General features: G+C 37.8%; 1 protein-coding gene across 1 annotated transcript in view; it reads left to right on the top strand.

Annotated features, from left to right (window-relative positions):
• The window catches only part of Knl1 (kinetochore scaffold 1), a 47,664-nt gene that overhangs the window by 15,416 nt on the left and 8,527 nt on the right, over nucleotides 1-23,721 (top strand). The window contains exons 8-16 of the mRNA XM_055596767.1: nucleotides 858-956; nucleotides 4,407-4,522; nucleotides 11,358-11,448; nucleotides 12,864-12,980; nucleotides 14,369-14,456; nucleotides 18,895-18,972; nucleotides 19,131-19,170; nucleotides 21,295-21,396; nucleotides 23,173-23,273. Coding sequence (XP_055452742.1) covers nucleotides 858-956; nucleotides 4,407-4,522; nucleotides 11,358-11,448; nucleotides 12,864-12,980; nucleotides 14,369-14,456; nucleotides 18,895-18,972; nucleotides 19,131-19,170; nucleotides 21,295-21,396; nucleotides 23,173-23,273 — 832 coding nt within the window. The remainder of the gene's footprint in view (nucleotides 1-857; nucleotides 957-4,406; nucleotides 4,523-11,357; nucleotides 11,449-12,863; nucleotides 12,981-14,368; nucleotides 14,457-18,894; nucleotides 18,973-19,130; nucleotides 19,171-21,294; nucleotides 21,397-23,172; nucleotides 23,274-23,721) is intronic.

The following is a 23,721-nucleotide window of genomic DNA, read 5'->3' as shown; positions in this document are numbered from 1 at the left end:
GCTGGATGAATGCTAGGCAGATACTTTACCAACTATGTTTTATCTTCAACCCTAGAATTTTTTAAAATTATGACGTATTTCAAATATATAGAGGCTAGTTTTCTTTGTTAAGGATTCAACACAGTAGTTATATGAAGTATTATCTTAGTCTGTTATGTCTTGCAGTAACTGAATACCACAAAATGGGTAGTTTATAGAGCCATCTTGTGGTTCATTAGGCTTTGTCAAGCATAGCACTGCCACAAGCTCAGAATGTGGTAAGGCTGCCAGGCTGGAGGTACCCTGCAGAACCTCCATGTGACCCATAGCATCTCATGACTGTAGAACAAGTTTGCCAATTTGAGTCCATTTTCCTCTTACAGAGTCCTCAATGCTGTCCTGGGGGTCTTAATATTACAAGCTCATCCAGTTATCCTTTACTTCCATATACTGTTAGCATATGACCTTGGGAATTAATATGTTTTCAAGGGATCTAACACCTAGACCTTATTAAGGAGAATTTAAGAGACAAATATTTTGCATTTTGAAAATGATTTTAAATAACCTTAAAAAATGTTAGACTGGGTGTAGTGGTCTGTATCTTTCATTTTTGCACTAGAGAGACTAACATTGTGAATTCTAGGTCACACTGGGTTGCAAATTAGTGCTATAGAAGGATACGTTGTTTCATAAAACATCTACTTGAGTAAGGTTTGCTAATGTTTGCCTATTTTCATAACACAGTAGGTTAAGCTGTTTAGAATTGAATGATGTAATTAGAGTCAAAGTGAGTTTAAATTGAATGTTCAAATTAAAAAATTAAATGTTCAAATTAAAAAGAAAATATCCTTTTTTTTTTTTTTCCCCTTTCTTTTTAGAAACTCAAGAATGGACAAATTACAATAAGGGAGTTCTTCATACTTCTTCAGGTCCACATCTTAATACAGAAACCCAGGCAGAGCAATCTCCCAGCCAAAGTAAGTACAGTTGCTTTGCAAAATACTCATCTCAGTTAAAATATATCATACTTTAAAAAACAAAAAAATATTTGCACCAGAGTAAGCATTTTTTAAAAGTCAAAACTATGAACTGCAGATGTAGCTCAGTTGGTAGAGGCTTGCCTGCTGTGCATGAAGCCTTGGAGCTGCCAGGCCTAACAGCCTGTTTGTATACTTGATGCTGCTCCTTTCCTCACTGGGGTGCTTGTTGCAGTATTGCCTGGAACCTCTAAAGCACTCCAGTGGTGCCTTTGGAGGCGAGGCCTCAAATCAGTATCCAGCGTGACAGCTCTCCCAGTTTGACATCCACAAGGTTTTCTTCTCCTTCCGTGGTAAAGCTAACCTCATCTTTGAATCTTAGTGTCTGCAAAGCCAAGGTATGTTTAAGAAGACAGACTTGAAAAATCTTAAAGTAGAGGGAGTTCAAAAGAAATGGAATATGTAGATCATGGAAAGTGAGGTCATAGCTGTGGACATCTGTTCCAAGACTTTGATGACTGTGAGTCTCTGTAGAGTAAAAGTGGGCAACATGTTTTTGGTGGGAGTGGAGGTATTGCTGGCCCTTATAGACATTTTTTGCAGCTCCCTTATATGTCTATGTTGTAGCAGCTCAACTGGCTGAACTGGCAGAGGGTGCGTTTATAGTCCTCCATGATCCTTGCATGTTTGTGGAGTGATATAACTGGAGTTAGCTGCTTTGTGGGTTCCTTTCCTTTACCCTCTCTATTCTTTTACTTCTTCCCTTTCAACCCCCAACACTAGATAGGAGATAAAAAGGATAGAAGGGAAAGCGGATGAAGTTATCATTAGACTACTTTCTACTGATTACGTGTTCTTTGGGGCAAGTTTGATTTTCACCATCAGGATATTCTCAGTTTCTTTGTACATGACTATTTTAACAAACTGCAACCAACAGCATCCACCCACTACCCAGCCAACAACAGCCAGCCAGCCCCATAGGACCCTCGCATTTATATATTCTCTGCAAAGTAATGTAATCGCCAGTGGAACACACTCTCAGAAGCCACCTACAGCTGGCAAAACCAATTCCGTACTAGAGCATGAGGCAAATTATAGTCATTTGCTGTGAGGTAGCCTCTTATTCCCACCCCTGGCATTAAAATGAAAACTTATTCCCAAAACATTTCTGTGATTGTTTTTCATTAATTTATTTATTCACTTCACATTCCAATCATAGCCCCCCTACCTGCTTTTCTCCAACTGCCACCCTCACAGCTCCCCTTCCCATATTCTTTCCTCCCTTTCTCCTTAGAGAAGGGGAGGTCCCCTCCATGGGTACCAACCCACCCTGGCACATCAAGTTACAACATTCCTAAGCACATCCTCTCCCACTGAGGCCAGACAAGGCAGCCCAGCTTGGAGAAAGGGATTCAAAGGCAGGCGTCAGAGTCAGAGACAGCCCCCGCTCGTTATGAGGGGACCCACATGAAGACAAAGCTGCACATCTGCCACATATATGTAGGGTGCCTAGGTCCAGCCCATGCATGCTCTTTGGTTGGTAGTTCAGTCTCTGTGAGCCCTCTGTAGTTCTTCTTGTGTTGTCCTTGACCCCTCTGGGTTCTTCAATCCTTCCCCCAACTCTTCCATAAGACTCTGAGCTCTACTGTGGATCTCTTAAAGAAACCAAAATTAAAAATTCTCATGACAGAGTAGTTCAAGCTAAAGTAATGTAACTCATAAAATATAATTAGGTTGAAGAACTCCTTGGCCTGAAGAACCCAAGTATTGATTTTATATATATTTATATATATATATATATATATATATATATATATATAAATATATATATATACACACACACACCTATGTGAGACCTTGTCTCAAAATAAATAGCTTGGGTCCCAAGGAGATGACACAGTGATTAAAAGCACTAGCTTCTGTTGCGGAAGATTCAGATTTGAGTCCTAGCACCCACCCACATGGAGGTTCACAGCTCTGTAACTCCACTCCCAGGGGATCTGATGCCCGCTTCTGGCTGCCTAAGGCACCAGGCGTGAACGATGCACACGCACACGCACACATGCAAACGAAACACACACCAGGTCCTGGGTCTTGAATCCAGTCCTCATGCTCACAAAGTAGACACCGTGTTCCAGCCATTTAATAGATAAGCACCAAGTTTAGAGTGGAAAAATTACTTATTCTGTGCTGTGCTGCTTGTAAAAAAAAAAAAAAAAGAATAAATCCTTTTCATAAGTAATGCAATGAAAAGCTGATATAGTTTTTGTTTTTTCCAAAATAGGATACATTCATTTGTCTTTAAACTAGGGTTGTAAAACATAACGAACTGTTTTATTCTTTGATGAGTGGATGGGTGGGTTAGTTGGTTGGTTGAGACAAAGTTCTTACTCTAGTTCAAGCCACGCTGGAATTTACTATGTAGCAGAAGATGGTTTTGAACTCACAAAGACAAGACCTTTCTTGCCTCAGTCTCCTAAATGCTGGGATTGCAGTCATGATCCACTGCCTTGATGTATTTTTTTTTCCTTTCTATTTTAAAGTGGTTTTTGCTAAACTTAGTTTTTAAAAATTGTTTGTTTGTTCGTTTTTTGGTTTTTCAAAACAGAATTTCTTTGTGTAACAGAGCCCTGTCTGTCCTTGACTTGCTTTATAGACCAGGCTGGCCTAGAACTCACAGATACACACCTGCCTGCTGAGATTAAAGATTTGCGCCACCATGCCTGGCTATATTGATCTTTTAAAATTACATTCACGTATGTGTGTATGTTCACATGCATGTAATTGCTTAGAAATCAGGACAATTTACGGTAGTCATCTTTCCAATCCCTGATTTTCTTAAAATAATTCATAATCATTTTAAACCACTTTCAGTCCTGTAAGTCATTATCTTAACTCACCTGAACACCTGTAGAAGAGTAGACTTTGAAGTTAGAAACTTGAATTCATGTTTGAACTGCTAACTTCCTGTGTAAACTTCATATAATGTTTTAAGTTTCTTTGCATAACTTTTTCCCCACAGTATTGGGGATTGAACCTAGAACCTCATGCACCCTAAACTGAGCTACATACCCAGGCCTCTTTGTATAACTTTTTAAAATAGACATTCTAAAATTTGAATTTGTTCTTGTATGTGGTTTTGTCCTCAAAATGCCAGTTTTGAGCCAGGTATTGGTACACTTCTATAATTCCAGCACTTGGGAGGACCAGTAGTTCAGTGTGTTCTTCAGCTATATAATAAGTTCCAGTCCAGCCTGGGCTACATGAGACTCTCTCAAAAAAAAAGGAAAAGAACAAAGCTCAGCATCTAGTGCCTATCAGACTTGGTGTCACAAGGCAAGAAGTTTAGGCAAAGGGATCAAAAGTTCCAGCTCAGCCTAAACTACATAGTAAAGAAAAAGGTATCAATTCTTATTGATTGATTGTTTGACTGATTACTATTTTTTTAAGTTTACTATAAACGCATCACCTACCCCAGAAGATCTGATGTTGAGACAATATGTTTATGGACCCAAGATACAGATTTACAGAGAAGATTGTGAGCTTCTGCGACAAAAGATTGAAGAGTAAGAAACTTTAATTTTTTTCTCCTGTGATTGTTTTTGGAGGGTTATAATAAACAATTGGTCCATGTGGTATTTTAATTAGAATAACAGCAGCATGGGAAAAATGAATGGAATTAACTGACAGTATGACATAAATGGAAACCCAATTCCGTCTACAATATTGTGTAGCCGTGCATAAGTCACTTACCATTCTTTTCCACTTCATAAAGTAGTAATGATAACTACTCAACAGATGCCATGAACAGTAGCACTTACATATGTTTCTTTTCATGATGAATAAAAAGATAAACCAAAATTATTGCATTATGATATAAATTAGTTAAAACAGAACATCTTCAAAAGGATATGTGTTGATGATTATTAATATTTAATATTGATTTATCTTTTAGCTAAACAGCAGTTATGCTTAAACCAGCTGTATACACATAGAGACTAGGATTTATTTAATTGACCTAGAGCACAGTGCTGGGCAATAATAACTCCATCCTAAACCTCCAAGCCTGCATAGCTTCTCCCATTCAGATTTCCCACATTATACGTGCTTTTTAGTCATATCTTAGATTCAATTCGTTTCTCCTGATGTTTTCAGGTCCTCTCCTCATGGATCTTTTCTCCCACTCCTTTCTTTCTCCTCCCCTCTGGACCAGGATTTCCCAGTATTGGCTAATTGTTTTTTTTGGCAACATAGAGAACAAATGGTGGCTTGTTTACACAAAGGAGACAGGTGATTCTTAGAATAAGCATTACAATGCAGTGTCTAGATTGAAACCAGATAGTGGGGTAGCATTTGAATGAACAAGAGTAAATTGTATGTATGCCACAAGAATGTTATACCAACAGATATAATATACCCCCTCCCCACTCCCATGACAGGGTTTCTCTGTGTTCCTGACTGTCCTAAAACTCCCTCTGTAGACCAGGCTGGCCACAAAAACTATGAGATCCCCTGCCTCTGCCTCCTGAGTGCTGGGATTAAAGATGTGAACTGCCACACTTTACTTTGGGGTTTGTAAACTGGGTGTTGTTGTACACCCAGGATTTAGAAGGAGCCTAAACTACATAGTAAGGCTCTTTCTTAGATTCTAAAAGAAAAAGGTATCAATTTTGATTTAATATTTAATTACTATTTTTTTTTTAAGTTTACTATACACACATCACCTACTTGGAAGATCTGATGTTGAGACAATATGCTTATGGACCTACTTTCTGATCTTGCTTCTTTGAAACAGGGCCTCAATAGAGACTGTAATACAGACTGGTCCAGATAATCCTCCTGCTCCAGTCTCCCAAGGGTTAGGAGTACAAGCAGGAGAATCATGCGTACAAGGCCATGGGACTGGAGAAATGGCATTAATGGTTAAGAACATTTGCTGCTAGTCATGGGATAAGAGCTCTGATTCCAATATCCACATAGCAAGTTAGGCATCGTACGTTTTTGGTCCCCAAGCCCAAAGGTGCACACATCTATTCATATACCTAGATAAGTCTAAAAAATAAAAAAGCCAGACCAGTCTGGTCTACATGATATCTTCTCTGGGGAAAAAAAAATAAGTGTTTATATTAGTGGGTATGATGGCTTAGGCTTTTTAATTCTAGTACTTAGGAAGCAAGGGCAGGCACTTCTATGAATTCAGGGCCACTCAGGGCTGCAAAGTAAGACCTTGTCTCAAAATATAGTAACAATAATAGTTGTATTTATCATTCATAATCAAAATTGTTTTGGTACTTCTAATTTTTACCACATTTTCCTTTAATTTACATACATAAAACAATATAGTTTTACTTAGAAGATAGCACAGTGCTTGGATCTTTGTAAGTATTACACACAGATTTACAAATTATCTGTCTGCTTTTCCTATGATAAACTAGAATTCATAATTCAAAATAATGTTTATTTCATGCTCTTTTAGTACTTTTTTTAATGTTGTTGGAAATAATGGGTGTCAGGCTACATATTGTCGTTTATTAACCCTGTAATTATTATGGCGGTATTATTTAACGTGCTGCCATAATCAATAAGACACAGATAGCTGTTAGATTTTATAACTGATTTATAACACCTTGGGCTGGGCAAATAATTCCACCTATGCTATCTCAGCAACCTCACTATCCACCTTCCAGCCCCCCTCCAACGACATCCGTCTTAACCGTTCTTATCTGGGCTACCTTCCATCTATAATTCCATAAATACTTGCTTATCCTTCATCTGGATCAGTCCTTTCCACGCCACTTTTGGAGTCCTTTCTCCTGGCCCATGTGGTTCCTTTCCCATGCTAACCCATCTTGGCTTCTTTCCTCTCTTTGCTTCTGCCTCCTTTCTGTGACTCTCCTGTCCCTGAAGCACAGAAACCTTATCCACACCTATCTTCTTCTGCCCTGCCCAGGTACAGGTCTTTTTTATTAACCAGTCAGGTATAATGTCTTCAGCAGTTTACACAACAAGGATAGATGTATCTGGGCAATAACCAGATCTTGAGAGCCAGTAATTAGCATCAAAATACAAGCATCAGACCAACCCCCAACAGTTTACATTTGAACTAAGCTAACAAAAATAATCCTTAAGTGTTGTAGTTTTTTTTGTTTTGTTTTGTTTTACTTTGTATGTGTTTGTGTGTGATACTGGGGATTGAATTAAAGACTTTAAAGTTACTCTGCTGAGCTATATCCTTAGCTGTAAAAATTATGTGTATGGGTGTTTTGTATGCCTATGTACCATATGTGTTCAGCCAACATCACAGAAGAAAAAAGCCGAAAGCCCATTTTTCTTCTCCATTCTATCTTATACCCTTCTCTCACTGTACCTCCTTTCTGTTTAATCCCTGTCAGCTGGTTTCATTTTCTGCCTCTTGACCTAGACCTATGATTTACTTAATTTAGTTCTTAGATTAAAGGTGTGTGGTAGGGCTGAGCCAAAACCATAAGTACTTGTTTAGAGTAAACAGAAAGCTCTTGGGTTAAAGATATGTGTTAGATCCGAGCCACACCAAACAAGAAACAGGCTTTTACAGTTCACAATCTTGGGGTTCACAATGGGATCAAATATCCTGCAAGTATTTATCTTCGCTACTTATTAGTAAATATTGAAATTATAATAGCTTGCTTTTCCTTATTTTATTTTTTTCAGAACAATGTCTCATTGTGCCAGGCCAATCAAGATCTCATGTTTTATAGCTTAAGCTGTCTTTGAATTCATATCAGTCTCGTCTCAACATACATTGTGTGTGCCATCATACAGCTTCACCCTGCTGTTTTTATCAATGCTATTTTATAAAAGTTAAAGTTTGAGCTAAATTGAGAACTTTTACTTAAAAATTAATTACAAATTCACAGCAATTATACAGTATCTTAAAGTTGGAAGCAGAGCTGGAGAGATGGCTCAGAGGTTAAAAGCATTGTTTGCTCTTTCTGAGGTCCTGAGTTTAATTTCCAGCAACCTTGTGGTGGCTCAACAGTCATCTATAATGAGATCTGTTACCCTCTTCTGGCATGCAGGTGTACATGCAAACAGAACGCTACATAATAAATAAATAAATCTTTTTTTTTTTTTTTTTAAAGATGAAAGCAATGTGTTTTCACTTACATTATATGGGAATTCTTTTATTTTTATTTTTTTATATAGGAATTCTGGTTAGAAAAATTTATAAGGATTTTTTTCTCATTTATTTATTCACTTCACATCCTTGTAGCCCCTTTCCTCCTCTCCTCCCAGTTCCACCCTCTTTCTCTCTTCCCTCCCTATTAGAAAAGTTTTGGTTTGTAACATTACTTTTTTTTTTACTTAAATATTTTTTTTTTATTATTTTAAATTGTCTGTGTATGTGTGTTTGTGTGTGTGCACATGAGAGCACAGATGCCCAAAGAAGGGAGGTGTTAGACTTTCTGGCAATTGAGTTAAAGCAGTTGTAAGCTACCCAATGTGGGTACTGTAAACCGAACTTGGGTCCTCTGAATACCAAGTTTTGTTGTTGTTGTTTTTTCACCCTTTGGTTTTTCAAAACAGGGTTTCTCTGTGTGTAGCCTTGGCTGTCTTGAAACTCGCTTCGTAGACCAGACTGACCTTGCACTCACAGAGATCCACCTGCCTCCCAAATTCTAGGATGGAAAGTGTATGCATGCCACCATACACTTTGAATAAAAAGTTCTTTACTCCATGCCCAGCTGAATAAAAAGTTCTTAACTCCCATGATCAGTACTTACTTATAAGTATTATTTGAGTTTTGTTTGTTTTGTTTGCTTTTTTAAGACAGGGCCTTCAAAGAGACTCTAGTCTAGGCTGGCCCTTCCAGGCAATCTTCCTACCCCAGTCTCCCAATGGTTTATACTATCCCTTGATTGCAGATGCAGCACTCTTATACAATTCATTACATTCAATTTCTGCTTTGCATCAAACAATAACCAAATACAGGAAACATACAGTGTTATTTTAAAAGAGACTCCCAATCTTTCAGTTTTACCAATAAAGACATAAGAGCCAGATGCTAGGGTAAAAACTTGTAGCTCAGAGAAGCAGGGAAAGCACCCAGCTGACTTCCTTCTCCACCGATGTTCCAGAAGGGAAAAAAAAATCAAAAACAAAAAAAAAAAACAACCTTTCTCCTTCTCCACACTGTCTTAAATACCCTTAACTCAATGACCCTCTTGTCTGTTTACTCCCTGTTAGTTGGTTGCTTGCTCTGCCTCTTGACCTGTGGTTGACTTTATTTAGCTCTTGGGCTAAAGGTGTGTGCTAGGGCTGAGTTATACCACAACCAGACACAGGTTTTTCTAGTACACAATCTCAGAGTTAGCAGTGTGATCAAATATCCTGCATATTTCCCCCTTTTTTGTTTAAACAAAAGACTCTTTAGCATCAGTAAACTATGTAGAGTCTGGTAGGAATTGCAGTCACAATGTCCAGTCCATATGTATTTAGCATTCTTAGAGAAAGTACTATCTATCCTCTCTTGGGGAGTTCAAAGTTACTTTCTATTGTAACTTGCATTTACCAACCTAAAAATTCTTTTTAGAGCTTAAAACAATTTTCTAAAATCATAAACAACTTAAATGTAACTGTGAAACTATAATTATATAGTCTTCATCCCCATCAGAGATCTGAGAAGGATAAATGTTACCTGAATAGACAGAAAGTGCAAAGAAAGCATCTTTCAAAACCGTAGAAATGAAAGAGATTGCCCACCTCCTGGATGGTCACCTAAGATTGCTCTGCAACGTTGGAACATCCATCTCTTTGTCTTACTGGCCCAGACTATCTGACAGATATTTCTATCAAGTAGTAATTATGGAGGACTTCTCTGCCTTGTTCTGGCAGAGTTCTGCAGTGTCCTGTTTGGCCAAAGCTTGGACAGCATACTTCAGCAGTTGAAGCAAGGGCAATTTATTGCCCAGTGGAAGCTTGCCACATTTGGAGCAAACTCCATAAGGAGGTTCTTCAATGCACATCATCATCTTTGAAGTAGTATGGGGTGCTGCCAGGAGCTGACATGTGTCATTGTCAAGAAAGTCTTAAATTAATACAACATCTTTAAATGCCATATTCTATAAGTCTTTGAAGACTAACTATCTTCATGTATTTGAATAGTTGTTTGTCTCCAGCTGTCTGCTATTTGATTAACTTAGAAAACACCTGTGATTAACTAAACTAGTACTTAACAAAACCACAAGTTTGGATTAACTGACTATTAACTTGCATTTCTTAATTATCCTAAACAGTTTGGGATAGTAGCTTTCAAACGGACTAGAACATTACACTGTATTTTTAAAATAATTTACACTGTATTTTTAAATAATTTATTTAATTTAATTTTATTTTATTGTTCATTAGTGTGAAGATGTCAGATCCTTTGGAGTTGAGCTTACAGACAATCAATTCAAAATGTAGCATTTTGACCAATAGATGCTTGCCAGGCAGGAATCACCCCTGCCTTGGGCATGCTGGGAGGGACCAGAATCTTTAAATCACCCAACTAACCTGGGCGCAGCATGCTCGGCTCCCACCGCTTTGGCAGTGGGTATGTGTGGGGTTGTGAGCCGCCATGTGGATGCTAGGACTTGAACCTGGGTCCTTTGGAAGAGCAGACAGTGCTCTTAACCACTGAACCATCTTTCCAGCCCCTCACATTGCATTTTTAAGAATTATATAGGTACAATACCTTAAAAAGAGTTGATAGTATGTTGTAAACGAAATATAACCTTAATTTTGTATCAGTATACAAAGATCTATGCCAAAGAAATAAATATAACCTTAATTTTGTATCAATATACAAAGATCTGGAAGAGTAGATTCAAAGATTTCTAACATTTTATTATTCATTCATTCATATATCATTTCTATATCCCACCCCCTTTTTTTCTTTACATCCTTCCCCTCCCCCCAACACTCCATAGGAGAGAAAGGATAAAGGAAAGAATAAGAAAGAGAGAATGAAATCCCTGGATTTAACCTCCTTTACTTTGTTTCCTCCCTTACCAAGAAGACCTTTCACAACTTGGAACCATTCTCACTAAAAACAAATATCCATCACAGATTGAAGGGCCAAGAAAAAAACCACCCACCTTATCTTTTAGAAAGGGGCATCATTCTCTAAAATTGCTTTCTGCTGTCTGGTGGTGACAACATCTTTTGGGCGCCCAAAAATGTTGGTATTAAAGGCATTCATGACCAAACCAGCTCATTGTAACATTCTTAACTTCTGAAACACTGACCATATATCCTGAGTGAATTCCCATGTCTATGTAGGAAAAAATAAAACTAAATATAATTAAAATTGGCTCCATGATTAAGATGATTTATTCAAGCAGAATTCTAAATCCTGTATCACATTTTTGTGTGTTTTAGATTAAAGGTGTCTGCACTGAACCAAGATAAACTATTGACTGATGTAAATAGGAACTTGTGGGAAAAAATGAAAGACTACTCTGATGAAGAGGTATTTTTATGTCATTTTTGTGAATATGATTTGACACATTTTGATACATTTAAACTCGTGCTTTTCCTGCTGTGGTGGTACACACCTGTAAAAGTAACTTTTACTCTCCTGATGTAATTGTTGCCTCAGAGGCTTCCTGCACCCATCTGCTAACCTAGGCCTAGTCCTGGAAGCTTCTAGCCTCTGTATAATCTAACCTGGGCCTAGAATGTCTTCAGCCTCTGAGACTTACTACTCAGTAAGCTCATTCTTTCTAGCTCTTTCTGAACTCTGGTTGGCTGGTTCAACCAGAGTTCACCTATTCTGGCTCAAACGCCTCTCAAAGGTGACTGATTTAAACTGGCTTCTCTCAGCTTCTGACTGAATTGCTCTGCTTGGCCCCAAACTAATTCTAGCAATCAGTTCTAATCTTCTGACTCCTCATTCTCTAGCTCATTTTGTCTTCATCTGTGTCTTGTTCGTTCTCTTTTTAACCTGTCTCTATAAAGCTTTCCTTGTAAACCTGCCTCCTCTCTTCCTCTGCACTGCCCTCTTAAGTTGTTTCTCTTTCCTTTCTCCTCTCATGAGAGTTGGCCATATCCCTTCTCTGATTTATTCTGTCAAATCTTTCTCCGATTCATCATTTTGTCCGCCTCTCAAATAAACGTCACTTTTAAACATAGCTGCTTCCTTCTATTCACTAACTTTACCTTCATTGTTTGGGATTGAATGTATATACTAAAAGTGTCTCTACATTCTGTCTGATTCTAGAAGGTCTTTGGATGCGATCAGAGCTTTCATGTTGCTAGATTAAAATTCTTCTACAGACACCTTTAATTCTAGCTCTTGGAAAGCAGAGGCAAGTCGATATCTGAGTTCAAGGGCAGCCTGAACTACAGAGCTAGTTCCAGGACAGCCAAGGCTACACAGAAAAAAATCCTGTATCAAAATATTTGTCCCTAATAAGCAAAAAAACTCTTATTAATGGTGTGGAGTTCTTCAGTTTATTCTTAGATGTAGTGTGCGGCTGTGGTCTTACCTAATTATCACCAAGTAACCTTTCCAATGTGTGATGACTAATTTAACTTGGAAAAAAAAATACACACACACAATAGTATTTTGTGATTTAAAAGCCAGTCATTTTCTAGTTTGTAAAATGAATAAGAAAATTAAATGCAATAATCAAAACTGAAGTCTTTAATTATATTCTTCTATTCTTAAATAGAAATGTAGAAGCACTTTAGAGGTAGAAACAGAAGAACACACTTTTAAGACCAACCAGGTCTACATAATGAGTTCCAGATCAGCAGGAAATTAAATTTGCAAGTGAAAAGTGTTTCCCCTAGGAATCAGATCCAGGAAATTGACCCTGTCTTCCCAGGCCTTACTATCTGACTTGTTATTTTAGTACAGTGTGCTCTTCAACTCTCTTACAGCTGAAGACTTACGGAATTTACCTTAACAAAATGAAATCACGTTATACCAAGATGACAAAAGTCTTCACTCACCAAGGAAAAGTGGCTCTGTATAACAAATTGGTGCATTCAGCTGAGGTAATTTGAGATGGTTAATATATAGTAATGTATAGTAGATGTGAAATATGAAATGCTTTGTGGGAGATACATAAATGAGTTTTGGATAAAAGCTTGTTTAAAAAAGTGAGGTTCAAAAAAAAAAATGAGGTTCAGGGGCTGGAGAGATGGTTCAGACGTTAAGAGCACTGGCTACTCTTCCAGAGGTCATGAGTTCAATTTCCAGCAACCACATGGTGGCTCACAACCACCTATGATGAGATCTGGTGCCCTCTTCTGGCCTGCAGGTATACGTGCAAAACACAACATTGTGTAAATGATAAATAACTAAATCTTTTTTTAAAAAGTGAGGTTCTATTAATCAAAAGCTTTAAACTTTGTCATTATAAGTAAAATCAAATATAGTTACTGATATGGGCTATATCTCATCTTGTAGTCATGCATTTTATATATTGAAATAAAATCTTTGTGATTCTGTGTCCCCATTCATCCAGATGGCAGTACTATCTTCCTTATATCCATATTTACTTGTGTATGTATCTGCATGTGTTTACCCTTTTCCTATTAAAAAGGCTCTACAAATAGCACTGAGAATGTAGCAAATGTAGAACATTTGCTTAGTATTTGTTCATTTCCCATTTCAGAGACAGAAGTGTAGGTGTTCATGCTTAATATAAGCATGTACATAAGAGCAAACAAGCAAGGTAGCCCTGCTTAACAGGTACTACCTAACAGGTACTACCTGGCAATTAAGAATAGGAAGTATTGTATATAGTATCTATCCTCTGCGCATACCTACAGGAAGCTGAGGCAGGAGTATTGCTATAAATTCTGGTCCATATAGCAAGAACCTGTGTTTCAACAACAAAAGTAAACAGAAAAACACATTAAAAAGGCTGCAATTCTGTTTGACCAGTGTTTCCCATATTTATCTGATCACAGGAAAAAAAAATAACCCTTTTCAAGGCAATAAATATTAATATCCATATGTTCATGAAACATACAGAAAAGACATGCTTAAAATAAAAAAATTAACTTGTCTCTTTAAATTAAAGTAATAATAAATTTTAAGTCCAGACTAAAAGTCTTGACCTGAATTTACAATTTGCCTTTTCATGCCAGTGTGGTGGCACAGGCCTGTATTTCCAGCTATTTGAAAATATAAGGCAGGATTATCACAAGTTGATGGCTAGCCTGAGCAATATAGTAAGACCCTGTCCTTTAAAAAAAAAAAAAAAAATGGATAGGAATAAAGGGCAGCCGTAGATCATGTGACCAGCATGTTCAGTCCCCAGTATTGCCAAATAAAAAAGGAAAACAAGATTTGCCTATTTATGGTCATGACAGTAATTGAACTATTAAAGGATTGTTTGAAGGTTAAGCTTTATAATCTGTCATTCTGTGTTTAGAATGAGAAGAAGAAACTTCAGATAAAGATAAATGAGTTGGACAACATACTTAAGAAGATCACTAACTGTCTCACTGAAGTGGAAATAGGTGAAGTATTCAATACTTTCCTAGGAACTGTGGATAGAGCTGTGTGATAGAAAACTTACCCATCATGCAAAAGGCCTTAGGTTCAACCCCTGGAACTACATAAAAAGTTAAGGGATATTTTTCTCTAACGTAGAAACCTTGGTCTTTGTATGCTGTTTTAGCAGCCTGAGTTACTTTTTGTTTGTTTTTTAGTTTATTTTATTTCATGTGTATTAGTGTGAAGGTGTCAGATCCCTTGGAATTGGGGTTACAGACAGTTGTGAGCTGCCATGTGGGTGCTGGGAATTGAACCTGGGTCTTTTGGAGGAGCAGACAGTGCTCTTAACCACTCTCTAGCCCTGCACCCTGAGTTCTTTAATTGGAGCAAATTAAAACACTTTTTTTGGCTAATGAGATGGCTCAGTACGTAAAGGTGCTTGCCACCAAGCCTGATGACCTGAGTTTGGTTCTTGGAGCCTAAATGGTGGAAGAAGGGAACTGATTCCCACAAGGTTTCCTCTGCTCTCCATAGGCATGCTGTGCTACGTACCTTCTCACACAAAATAAAGGTAATTAAAAAATGATAATAAAATTTCATTTACTATGCAATAAAGAAGAGATGCCCAGAAAATTAAGTTCTTTTGCAGAGCTCTTCATAACCTATACCATAATGTTGAATAGTTTTGCTTATTTGGGGGACAGAGTGTGTGTAACCCAAACTGGCTTGGATTTGCCTAACCTACTCTTGAACTTGGGATCTTTCTGCCTTGCCTCCTGAGTACTGATATTACATGGAGTGCCTCCATGCCCAGTATTTTGTTTTCGTGTTTTTTTTTTTTTTAATCACACCTGTTTGTTTGTTTGTTTGTTTGTTCCTTAGTGTGTGTAATTTTAAGTTTGGGTTTTTTGGTTTTTCAAGACAGGGTTTCTCTGTGTACCCTTGGCTCTCCAGGACTCACTTTGTAGATCAGGCTTACCTCGAACTCACAAAGGCTCACCTGTCTCTGCCCCCCGCACCTTTATTGTTTTAAGATTTTTTTTTTTAAGTTTTATTTATTATTTACTATAGTGTCCTGCCTGAATGTACAACCTGCATGCCAGAAGAGGGCAGCAGATCTCATTATAGATGGTTGTGAGCCACCATGTGGTTTTTGGGAATTGAACTCAGGACCTCTGGAAGAGTAGACAGTGCTCTTAACCTCTGAGCCATCTCTCCAGCCCAAGATATTTCTTTTTTCTTTTTCCTTCTTTCTTTCTTTCTTCTTCTTCTTCTTGTAATTTTAAGCATATGAGTGTTTTGCCTCCATGTGCACTGTATCCATACAGTACCCCTGGAGGCGAAAAGAAGGCATCAGGTTCCCCAGAACTGGCCTGAGATGATTGTGTGCTGCATGTGAGTGCTAAGAATCAAACCTGCTCCTCTGGAAGAGCAGGCAGTGTTGGTAACTGCTGAGTCATTTCTCCAGCCCCTATTTACACTTTTATTCTGAGTGTGTTCTGGGGCTATCTGTACCTTGGAGGACATATGGAGGTCAGAAGGCAACTTTTGGGTGTCAGTTCTCTTTGAATATTTTGGGATCTATCTCAGGCTTGCTTTACCTGCCAAACTGTCTCATTGGCTCATATTCTTTTTGTTGTTGTTGTTGAGACAGGGTTTCTCTATGTAGCCCTGGCTGTCCTGGAGCTCATGCAGTAGACCAGGCTTGCTTTGAACCCACAGAGATCCATCTGTCTCTGCCTCCTGAGTGCTGGGATTAAAGGCATAGCTCAATGGTAGAGTATTTTCAAATTTTTGGATTTACTCTTCTCAGGACTTCAAAAAACAAGCAACAGCTGTGTTTCCCTCTTTAGGTAGCACTAAATGGCTACTCTTCTTTCATTACTCATTTTACAAATTTGCTTAGTTTGCATACCTTTTATATGTTGAGTGCATGGCACTCAGTCGACATATACAAGTCATGCAAACTAAGCAAATTGGAACACACTCCTTGTGGAACTTTTTTTTTCCCTCAGACAGGATATCATGTACTTTAGACTGACTTCTAAAGTGGTTGAGAGTGGCCATAAACTACTGAACCTCCGTTTTCAACCTCCCCAGGACTGGGATTACGTATATATCCTGCCATGCTCACTCCTTATGGAACTTTTAACCGAGAAGCAACTCTAGACACTAAACAAATAAACTGGGTGTGGGATTACACGTTTAGCTTCTCAGATTGTAGGAAATGGAGTCAGGGGTCTGAGGCTAGCCTATGTTATATAAGACCTTTCCTCAAGAAAACAAAAACACCAAAACATCCTTCCTCAGCAAAAACAATTTTATAGTAAATCCTTTAGAAGATGTTATAAGGGGCTGAGATACTTCAATAGAAGTCTGACTTAGTGAAGAGTTCAGAGCTGCTTTACCTGTACAGAAGAGACTTTTCAGATAAGATCTGAAAGATGAATAGGAGTATAAAAAATAAAAGAAACCAGGCATGTTCCACATCTCTAATCTCGTCACTTGAAAAGCTGAGGCATGTTGGTTGCTGTGAGTGTGAGGCCAGCTTTTAAACTACAGAGTGAAATGGTTTCTTTAAAACACATACCCAGGGGGCTGGAGAGATGGCTCAGTGGTTAAGAGTGCTGTTTTCTCTTCCAAAGGACCCAGGTTCAATTCCCAGCACCCACATGGCAGTTCACAACTGTCTGTAATGCCAATTTCAAGGGATCTTGACACCTTCACACTAAATGTATATAAAATAAAAATTAAATAAATTATTAAAAAAAAAACACATACCCAGATATATGTGCATTCACACACAGAGAGAGAACAACAGACTATTGAGAATTAATACATGTAAAGAATATACTTTTGCAGGATATTTGATCACATTGTGAACCCCAAAATTGTGAACTGTAAAACCCTGTTTTTTTTATGTGGCTGAGCCCTTTCACACACTTTTAATCCAAGAACTTTTTTATTATAAAAAAAAGTGATTATGGTTTGGTTCACCCAGGCTTTAGCACATGCTTTTAATCCAAGAGCTTTCTGTACACAGGATTTAATAAAGTTAACCGTAGGTTAAGAGGTAGAACAAGAAACCAGCTGAGAGGGATTGAAGAGTAGGAGGGACTTTGAGTTGAGGGATATCTAAGACAGTATGTAGAAATAGAAATAGCTTTTAGCGTAAGCTCTGAAGCTTAGGCTTCAGCTCCTCAGCTTCTAGCTTTTGGGGTTTGAGCTAACAAACCTTCAGCCTTGGGTTTTTTAGCCTTTTCCTCTTGAGCTGTCAATTGAGCTAGTGAGCCTTTTGGTTTTTTTCCATCCGGACCTGAGCTGAGAAGGAAGGTCAGCTGGTGCTTTCTCTGCCTCTCTGAACTAGCAGGTTTCACCCCAGCATCTGGCTCCTGAGTCTTTATTGCTAAATAGAATGGGATTTTCATTTTTTCTTTATAACAACAATATGCCAACTACTTGTGTTTGAAGATACATCAAAGTAAAATAGAGAACAAAAGGAAATGTGATCTAAACCAAAGCCAGATTAGTTATTGGGGCTAGACACAGGACAGCCTCATAAGGAACTCTAAATGTTTTCATAAACAGAGAACCAGCTATATGTATATTAAGTACTAATAGTCATATAGAGTTCAGGTTTGAAGAGATGAAAAGTAAATGCAAGCTGATTGTCATGGTGTACATCTATAATCTGAAGCACTCTAAAGCCTGAGTTAGAATCTCCAAACCAGGCTGAGTTACATAGTGAAACCCCAACTCAAATAGGGAGTGGTATCTTTGAGATAAAAATTAAGCTTGGAGTAGGCATAGTGACACATACCTTTTACCTTTAATCCTAGTCCGTAGTAGGAAAAGACAGGAGGATCAATGGTCATCATCAGCTTACTCAGTGAGACCAGCTTGCCTACATGCTATGTCAAATAGAAAAATATTTTAAATGCTAACCTGAAACAAACTGGGCATGGTGATACACCTGTAATCCTAATTACTTGGGAGACTTTGACAGGAAGATGACAAGCTTATGGCTATCCTGAGCAGTGTCTAAGCAAAACCTCGTCTCTAAAGTACTAGAGAAGGGCCAGCAGTGCTTGTGGCATAAGCTTGCTGACCTGAGTTCTGATCTTCGGAACCCATGACGGGAGGGAAAAACTGATTCCCAAAAGTTGTCTTCTGACCTTGGTGTTCACCTACACTCATACACATACATACCATAGTCACACTCACACACACAAATAATAATAATAAATGCTTTTTATAAGTACAGGTGACACATCTGTCATTAGCTCAGAGTTCATTTATCTGTTAACAGAAGTCTATAAAATTGTAGTTCAGGACTTTATTAGCAGAGGATGATGAGTTTTTGTGAATATTACCAGTATTTCATTCTGAGCCATCTATTTCTCTGATATTTAATGATTTACTTTTGACTGGAGTTTCTCTATTGCTTGATGTTTACCTTAGAAACTAAGAATTTGGAGAGTGAAGAGAAAGATGATCCAATGGAAGAATGGGATTCTGAAATGAGAGATGCAGAAAAAGGTAACTTATTTAGTTAAGGAGGTAAGTCCTGAGAGAAAAGCTCTGTTGAGTTCAGTTAAATGTTACATGAGATTGGGTCAGAATTCACAGTAAACTAAAATGATTTTTGTGGTTAACTTTCTACTGGTGTTCTTTTTATGCTTGTTTTGTTTTCTTAGAACTGGAACAGCTGAAAACTGAAGAGGAAGAGCTTCAAAGGTCAGCTAACAGTTGAATGTTTAAAAAGTATGAAGTTGCTAGATACGGTGACTAATGATTTAATCTCTGCATTTTAGTTCCACCTGGTCTGCATGGGGAGCTTCAGGGTAGCCCTAACCAAGGCTATGTAGTGACATCCTGTCTCTCTCAATACATTCACACACACATGTGCACCTCTCCGCCTCTCTCTCTCTCTCTCTCTCTCTCTCTCTCTCTGTGTCTCATACACCCACATATAGAGGAGGCATCAGCTAGAGCGATGGCTCAGTGGTTAAGAGAACTTGTTCTTGCAGAAATACCTAAGTTTGCTTCCCACTGAACAACTCTTTGTAACTCAAGTTCTGGGGAAATTCACCACCCTCTTCTGACCTCCATGGGCACTAGGCATGTACATGCTGTACACACAAACAACATGAAACAAATACTTCTTTAAAAAAATGTATTTTGTGAAGAAAATATAAAAGTGAAGTCCACAAGGCCTCTTACCTCCAGAGGTTTACAAGAACCATGAGCCTTTTATTTATGTATATAAGGATTTTATTCCACTTTGAATTAGGTCCTAGAGAACATTTCAGTCAGCAGTGTTTTTGGTTATAATTAATATTTTATGAGGCAATCATCAAAGGTAATATTTCTTATATTTGAAATATTAAAGAAAATAAATATTTCACTATTTTACTGTTGTGTAAGACTTCTACATTTTATATTTCTTGGCTTATGAATCTTAATTTTAAAATTAGAAGATATTAAATGTAGAGGCTGAAGCGGTGGCTTAGCACTGAAGAGTACTGTCTGGCCGGGCATGGTGGCACAGGCCTATAATCCCAGCACCCAGGAGCCAGAGGCAGGCGGATCTCTGTGAGTTTGAGGCCAGCCTGGTCTACAAAGGGAGTCTAGGACAGCCAGGGCTACACAGAGAAACCCTGTTTTGAAAAAACATACATACATACATGTATACATATGTAAGCGTGCTGTCTGTTCTTCCAGAGGATCCAGGATCAATTGCCAGCATACACATGGCAGCTTATGACTGTCTCTATAAATCCAGCTCCAGGAGATTTTATACCCCCACACAGACAGGCATATAGGAAAATGCCAATGTATATAAAATAAAATAAATCATTTCTTTAAAAAAGAAAGAAATTGCATGTAAATAATGATAAGTAAAATTTGAGTTGACAAACATTTATTTGACAGATAGTAATATTTGATTGAAATTAAGTTGACAGAACTCTGGGTATGTTGGTACATGCTTATAATCTTAGCATTTAGGAGGCTGAAACAAGAAGATTCTTGTAAATTCAAGGCTAGCCTGAAGTAAGTTCCTACCCCGTTTGAGTTTGAGTGAGACCTAATCTCATCAAAGAAAGGGATTGCATTTATTCTTAAATAAAAATAAAGATAATAAATTTTAATAATCATGTTTCAAGAACATGGAAACCCAAAGACAACTTATTTGATCTAAAATTGAGAGTCAATACTATATACTATTTCTAATTAGATCTATATCAATGTTTTGTGTTTTTAATGATCTCATTGATAGCTATCTAGCTTATATCTCATCATAAGACATTTAATGTATAGTTTATATGTATAGTGTATGTGTGTGTAGGTGTACTGCCCTGAATGTGGAAGCCAGAATTGATATCAGGTGTCTCTGTGTCTTGCTCCACCTTTTTAAAAAATTATTATTATTAAAGCCTGTATTTCACTATGTATCCCTGGCAGTCTTGGGACTTACTTTGTAGATGCAGACAGACTTTGAACCCATAGAGATCTGCTTCCCTCTGCCATCAGTGCTGGGATCAAAGGTGTATACCACCATGGCCAGCCTCTACCTTATCTTTTAAGACAAAGTCTCTCACTAAACCCAGACTTCTCCAATTCATTAGACTGACTAGTCAACAAGCACCAGGATTCATCTGTCTCTGACAGATCTGTCCCCAACACTGTTACAGACATGCACGGCATTGCTTGGCCAGGTATCCAAATTTAGGTCATCATGCTTTCACAAGGAAACTTTTTTCATCAACTGAGTCATTGCCCATCTTCCAGATATTTCATTAACACTGAACTCACTAACAAATACTTTGCTTTTCTGTAAATACCTGATTTTATTTGCAGGAAGTTCTTAGAAGTAGAGACACAGAAAACACAGACTCTTGCTCAGATAGAATTTATAAAAGAACAAACAACTAATACTGAAGAATTACTGGATCAATTGAGGTAAGAAAAAGCAGGTGTTACTCAGTTTTTGTTCTATCCTGTACCTTATATATTACTATAGTTTTTTGGAGCCTTTCCCTTGTTGCTCAGGTTGGCCTAGAATTTCTGGGTCCAAGCAATCATTATGCCTCATCTTCTCGGGAATACCCAACGTCACCCTGCAACATCACAACACCTAGCAATTTCAGCTTTAAATGCCTACAGCTGTGAGTCTTACCTTGCTAACTCTACAGCCCTTTGATAAAGTTCCTCATGTTGTGTGACCCCCAACCATAAAATTATTTCACTGCTACTTCATAACTCCTGTTTGAATTATAATGTAAATATCTATGTTTTACAGTGGTCTTAAGCAGTTCCTGTGAAAGGGTTATTTGACCCTCAAAAGGTTGAGAACTACTAACCTATATTATTGTGCAGACTTTTGAAAAAAAGTCAGTGTCCTTCAAAACTAAGGTAGAAACATTTAGGACCATGTGTTAAGTTTAAAATGCCTTTAAGTATTTCTGAGGCTGGAGAGCTAGTTAAGTTGTTAAGCATTTGTTCCTGCAAATAACCCACTTCGTTTCCCAGCATCCACATGGCAGCTCACAACCACCTATAAGTTTAGTTCTAGGGGATCCAGTGTAGGAACCTCAGCAGGCTCCTACATCATGTAGTGCACACACATATAATCAGGCACATACATATACTCATAAGATAAGATTTGGGTTTGTTTTTTTTTTTTTTTTTTTTTTTTGAGACAGGGCTTGGCTGTCCTGGACTCACAATTTAGACTAGGCTGGCCTCAAAATAACAGAGATCCACCTGCCTTAGCCTCTGCCTCCCAGAGTGCTAAGATTTTAGGCATGTGCCAACGCGCCTGGCAAGATGAACATTTAAAGACATATCTTTAGTACTTTTTTTTATCAAAAAGGGCCCCCTCTCTTCCAATATATGACTCAAGATTGAGTTCTGATTTCTTTCAAATATATAAGATTGAATCATGTCTGAACAATCCAGTATTTGGGAATTAGAGGCCCAAGAATTGCTGTAAGCTCTTTATCAGCTTCATCTGCATGGTAAGTTCTAGGCCAACCAGGAGTATACAGCAATAACTTGATACACAGACACAAAACTAAAACAAAAACCCAAAACAAACAAAACCCACAAGATGATGCAGTCATATTTTTCAACGTTTTGTGTTGTTTTTCCTCAGAAGGTTTTTATTGGTGATAAACTTTCTATTGGTGATCAGTGTCCATATATACATGTATGTATGAAAATTATCACAAATTTTTGTATTATCCTTGCACAAGGATCAAACCAATATTCTTTATATTGTTTTCATTTTATTATATGTTGTCAAAGTACTTGTTTTGTATGTTAACACAACATCTCATCCAGTGTGGTGGTGGATGATCCTTGATCCCCAGCCTGGTCTACAAAGTGAGTCCAGGACTACACAGAGAAACCCTGTCTCAAAAAAAAAAAAAAAAAAAACAAGCAAAAAGACAACATCTCACTGTGTAATACAGGCTGACCTAAAACTTAAGGTGATCTGTCTGCTTCAGCCCCCCAAAGGCTAGGATTGAAAATGTGTACCCTACCCAATCTTGCCATTCAAATTATTTAAATCAAAATATTATTTTCCAATCCAATGGGCTGCAAAAATAGTAGCTGTTATTGGTACTATCTGAATGGTATCAAAAACTGTTCATTTGAGCTAGTAATTTCTTGCATTGATCCCTAGCATTAGAAAAGAAGAAAGACTTACTTTTCTTGTTTATCCTTTTCTAGTTTGTCTGAGTGGGATATCATTGAGTGGAGTGATGATCAAGCTGTATTTACCTTTGTTTATGACTCAGTAGAACTCATCATGACCTTTGGAGAGCCAGTAGGTAAGCAGCAAAGCTAAAATAATCCTCTGCAGAGAAATGAATGACCCCATTTTCTAAAGATAAAAACCCACATTTTACTACAATACTAACTCTGACAAAATGACAACACTGCTGAGAATCTTAGAAGGGTAAGTTACTTTAATGATAATTGTTTGGAGAAGTTTGCTAGAGATTGAACACAGGGGCCTCCTGCATGCTGTGTTTATGCTTTATTGCTACCCTTGCATGAAACCATTTTATGTTAATGAACAAAGAATATGGTAGAACTGAGAATGGGGCCATGGCTGGGCAGGATCATATCTACATGGTAAGACCCTATCTCAGAAGGTATTAACAAACAATAAAAGTATAGCTGGCATTGAGTCCGTTTAGATAATAAAATAAGGTTTTTTTCTTTCCTACGTGTGTGTGTGTGTGTGTGTGTGTGTGTGTGTGTGTGTGTGTGTGT

Source organism: Psammomys obesus, unplaced genomic scaffold (assembly GCF_907164565.1).
Source record: "Psammomys obesus unplaced genomic scaffold, mPsaObe1.curated_primary_1811, whole genome shotgun sequence".
Classification (NCBI taxonomy): domain Eukaryota; kingdom Metazoa; phylum Chordata; class Mammalia; order Rodentia; family Muridae; genus Psammomys; species Psammomys obesus.
Note: the sequence above shows the minus strand (reverse complement) of the source record. Positions and strands in the feature narration are given on the sequence as shown.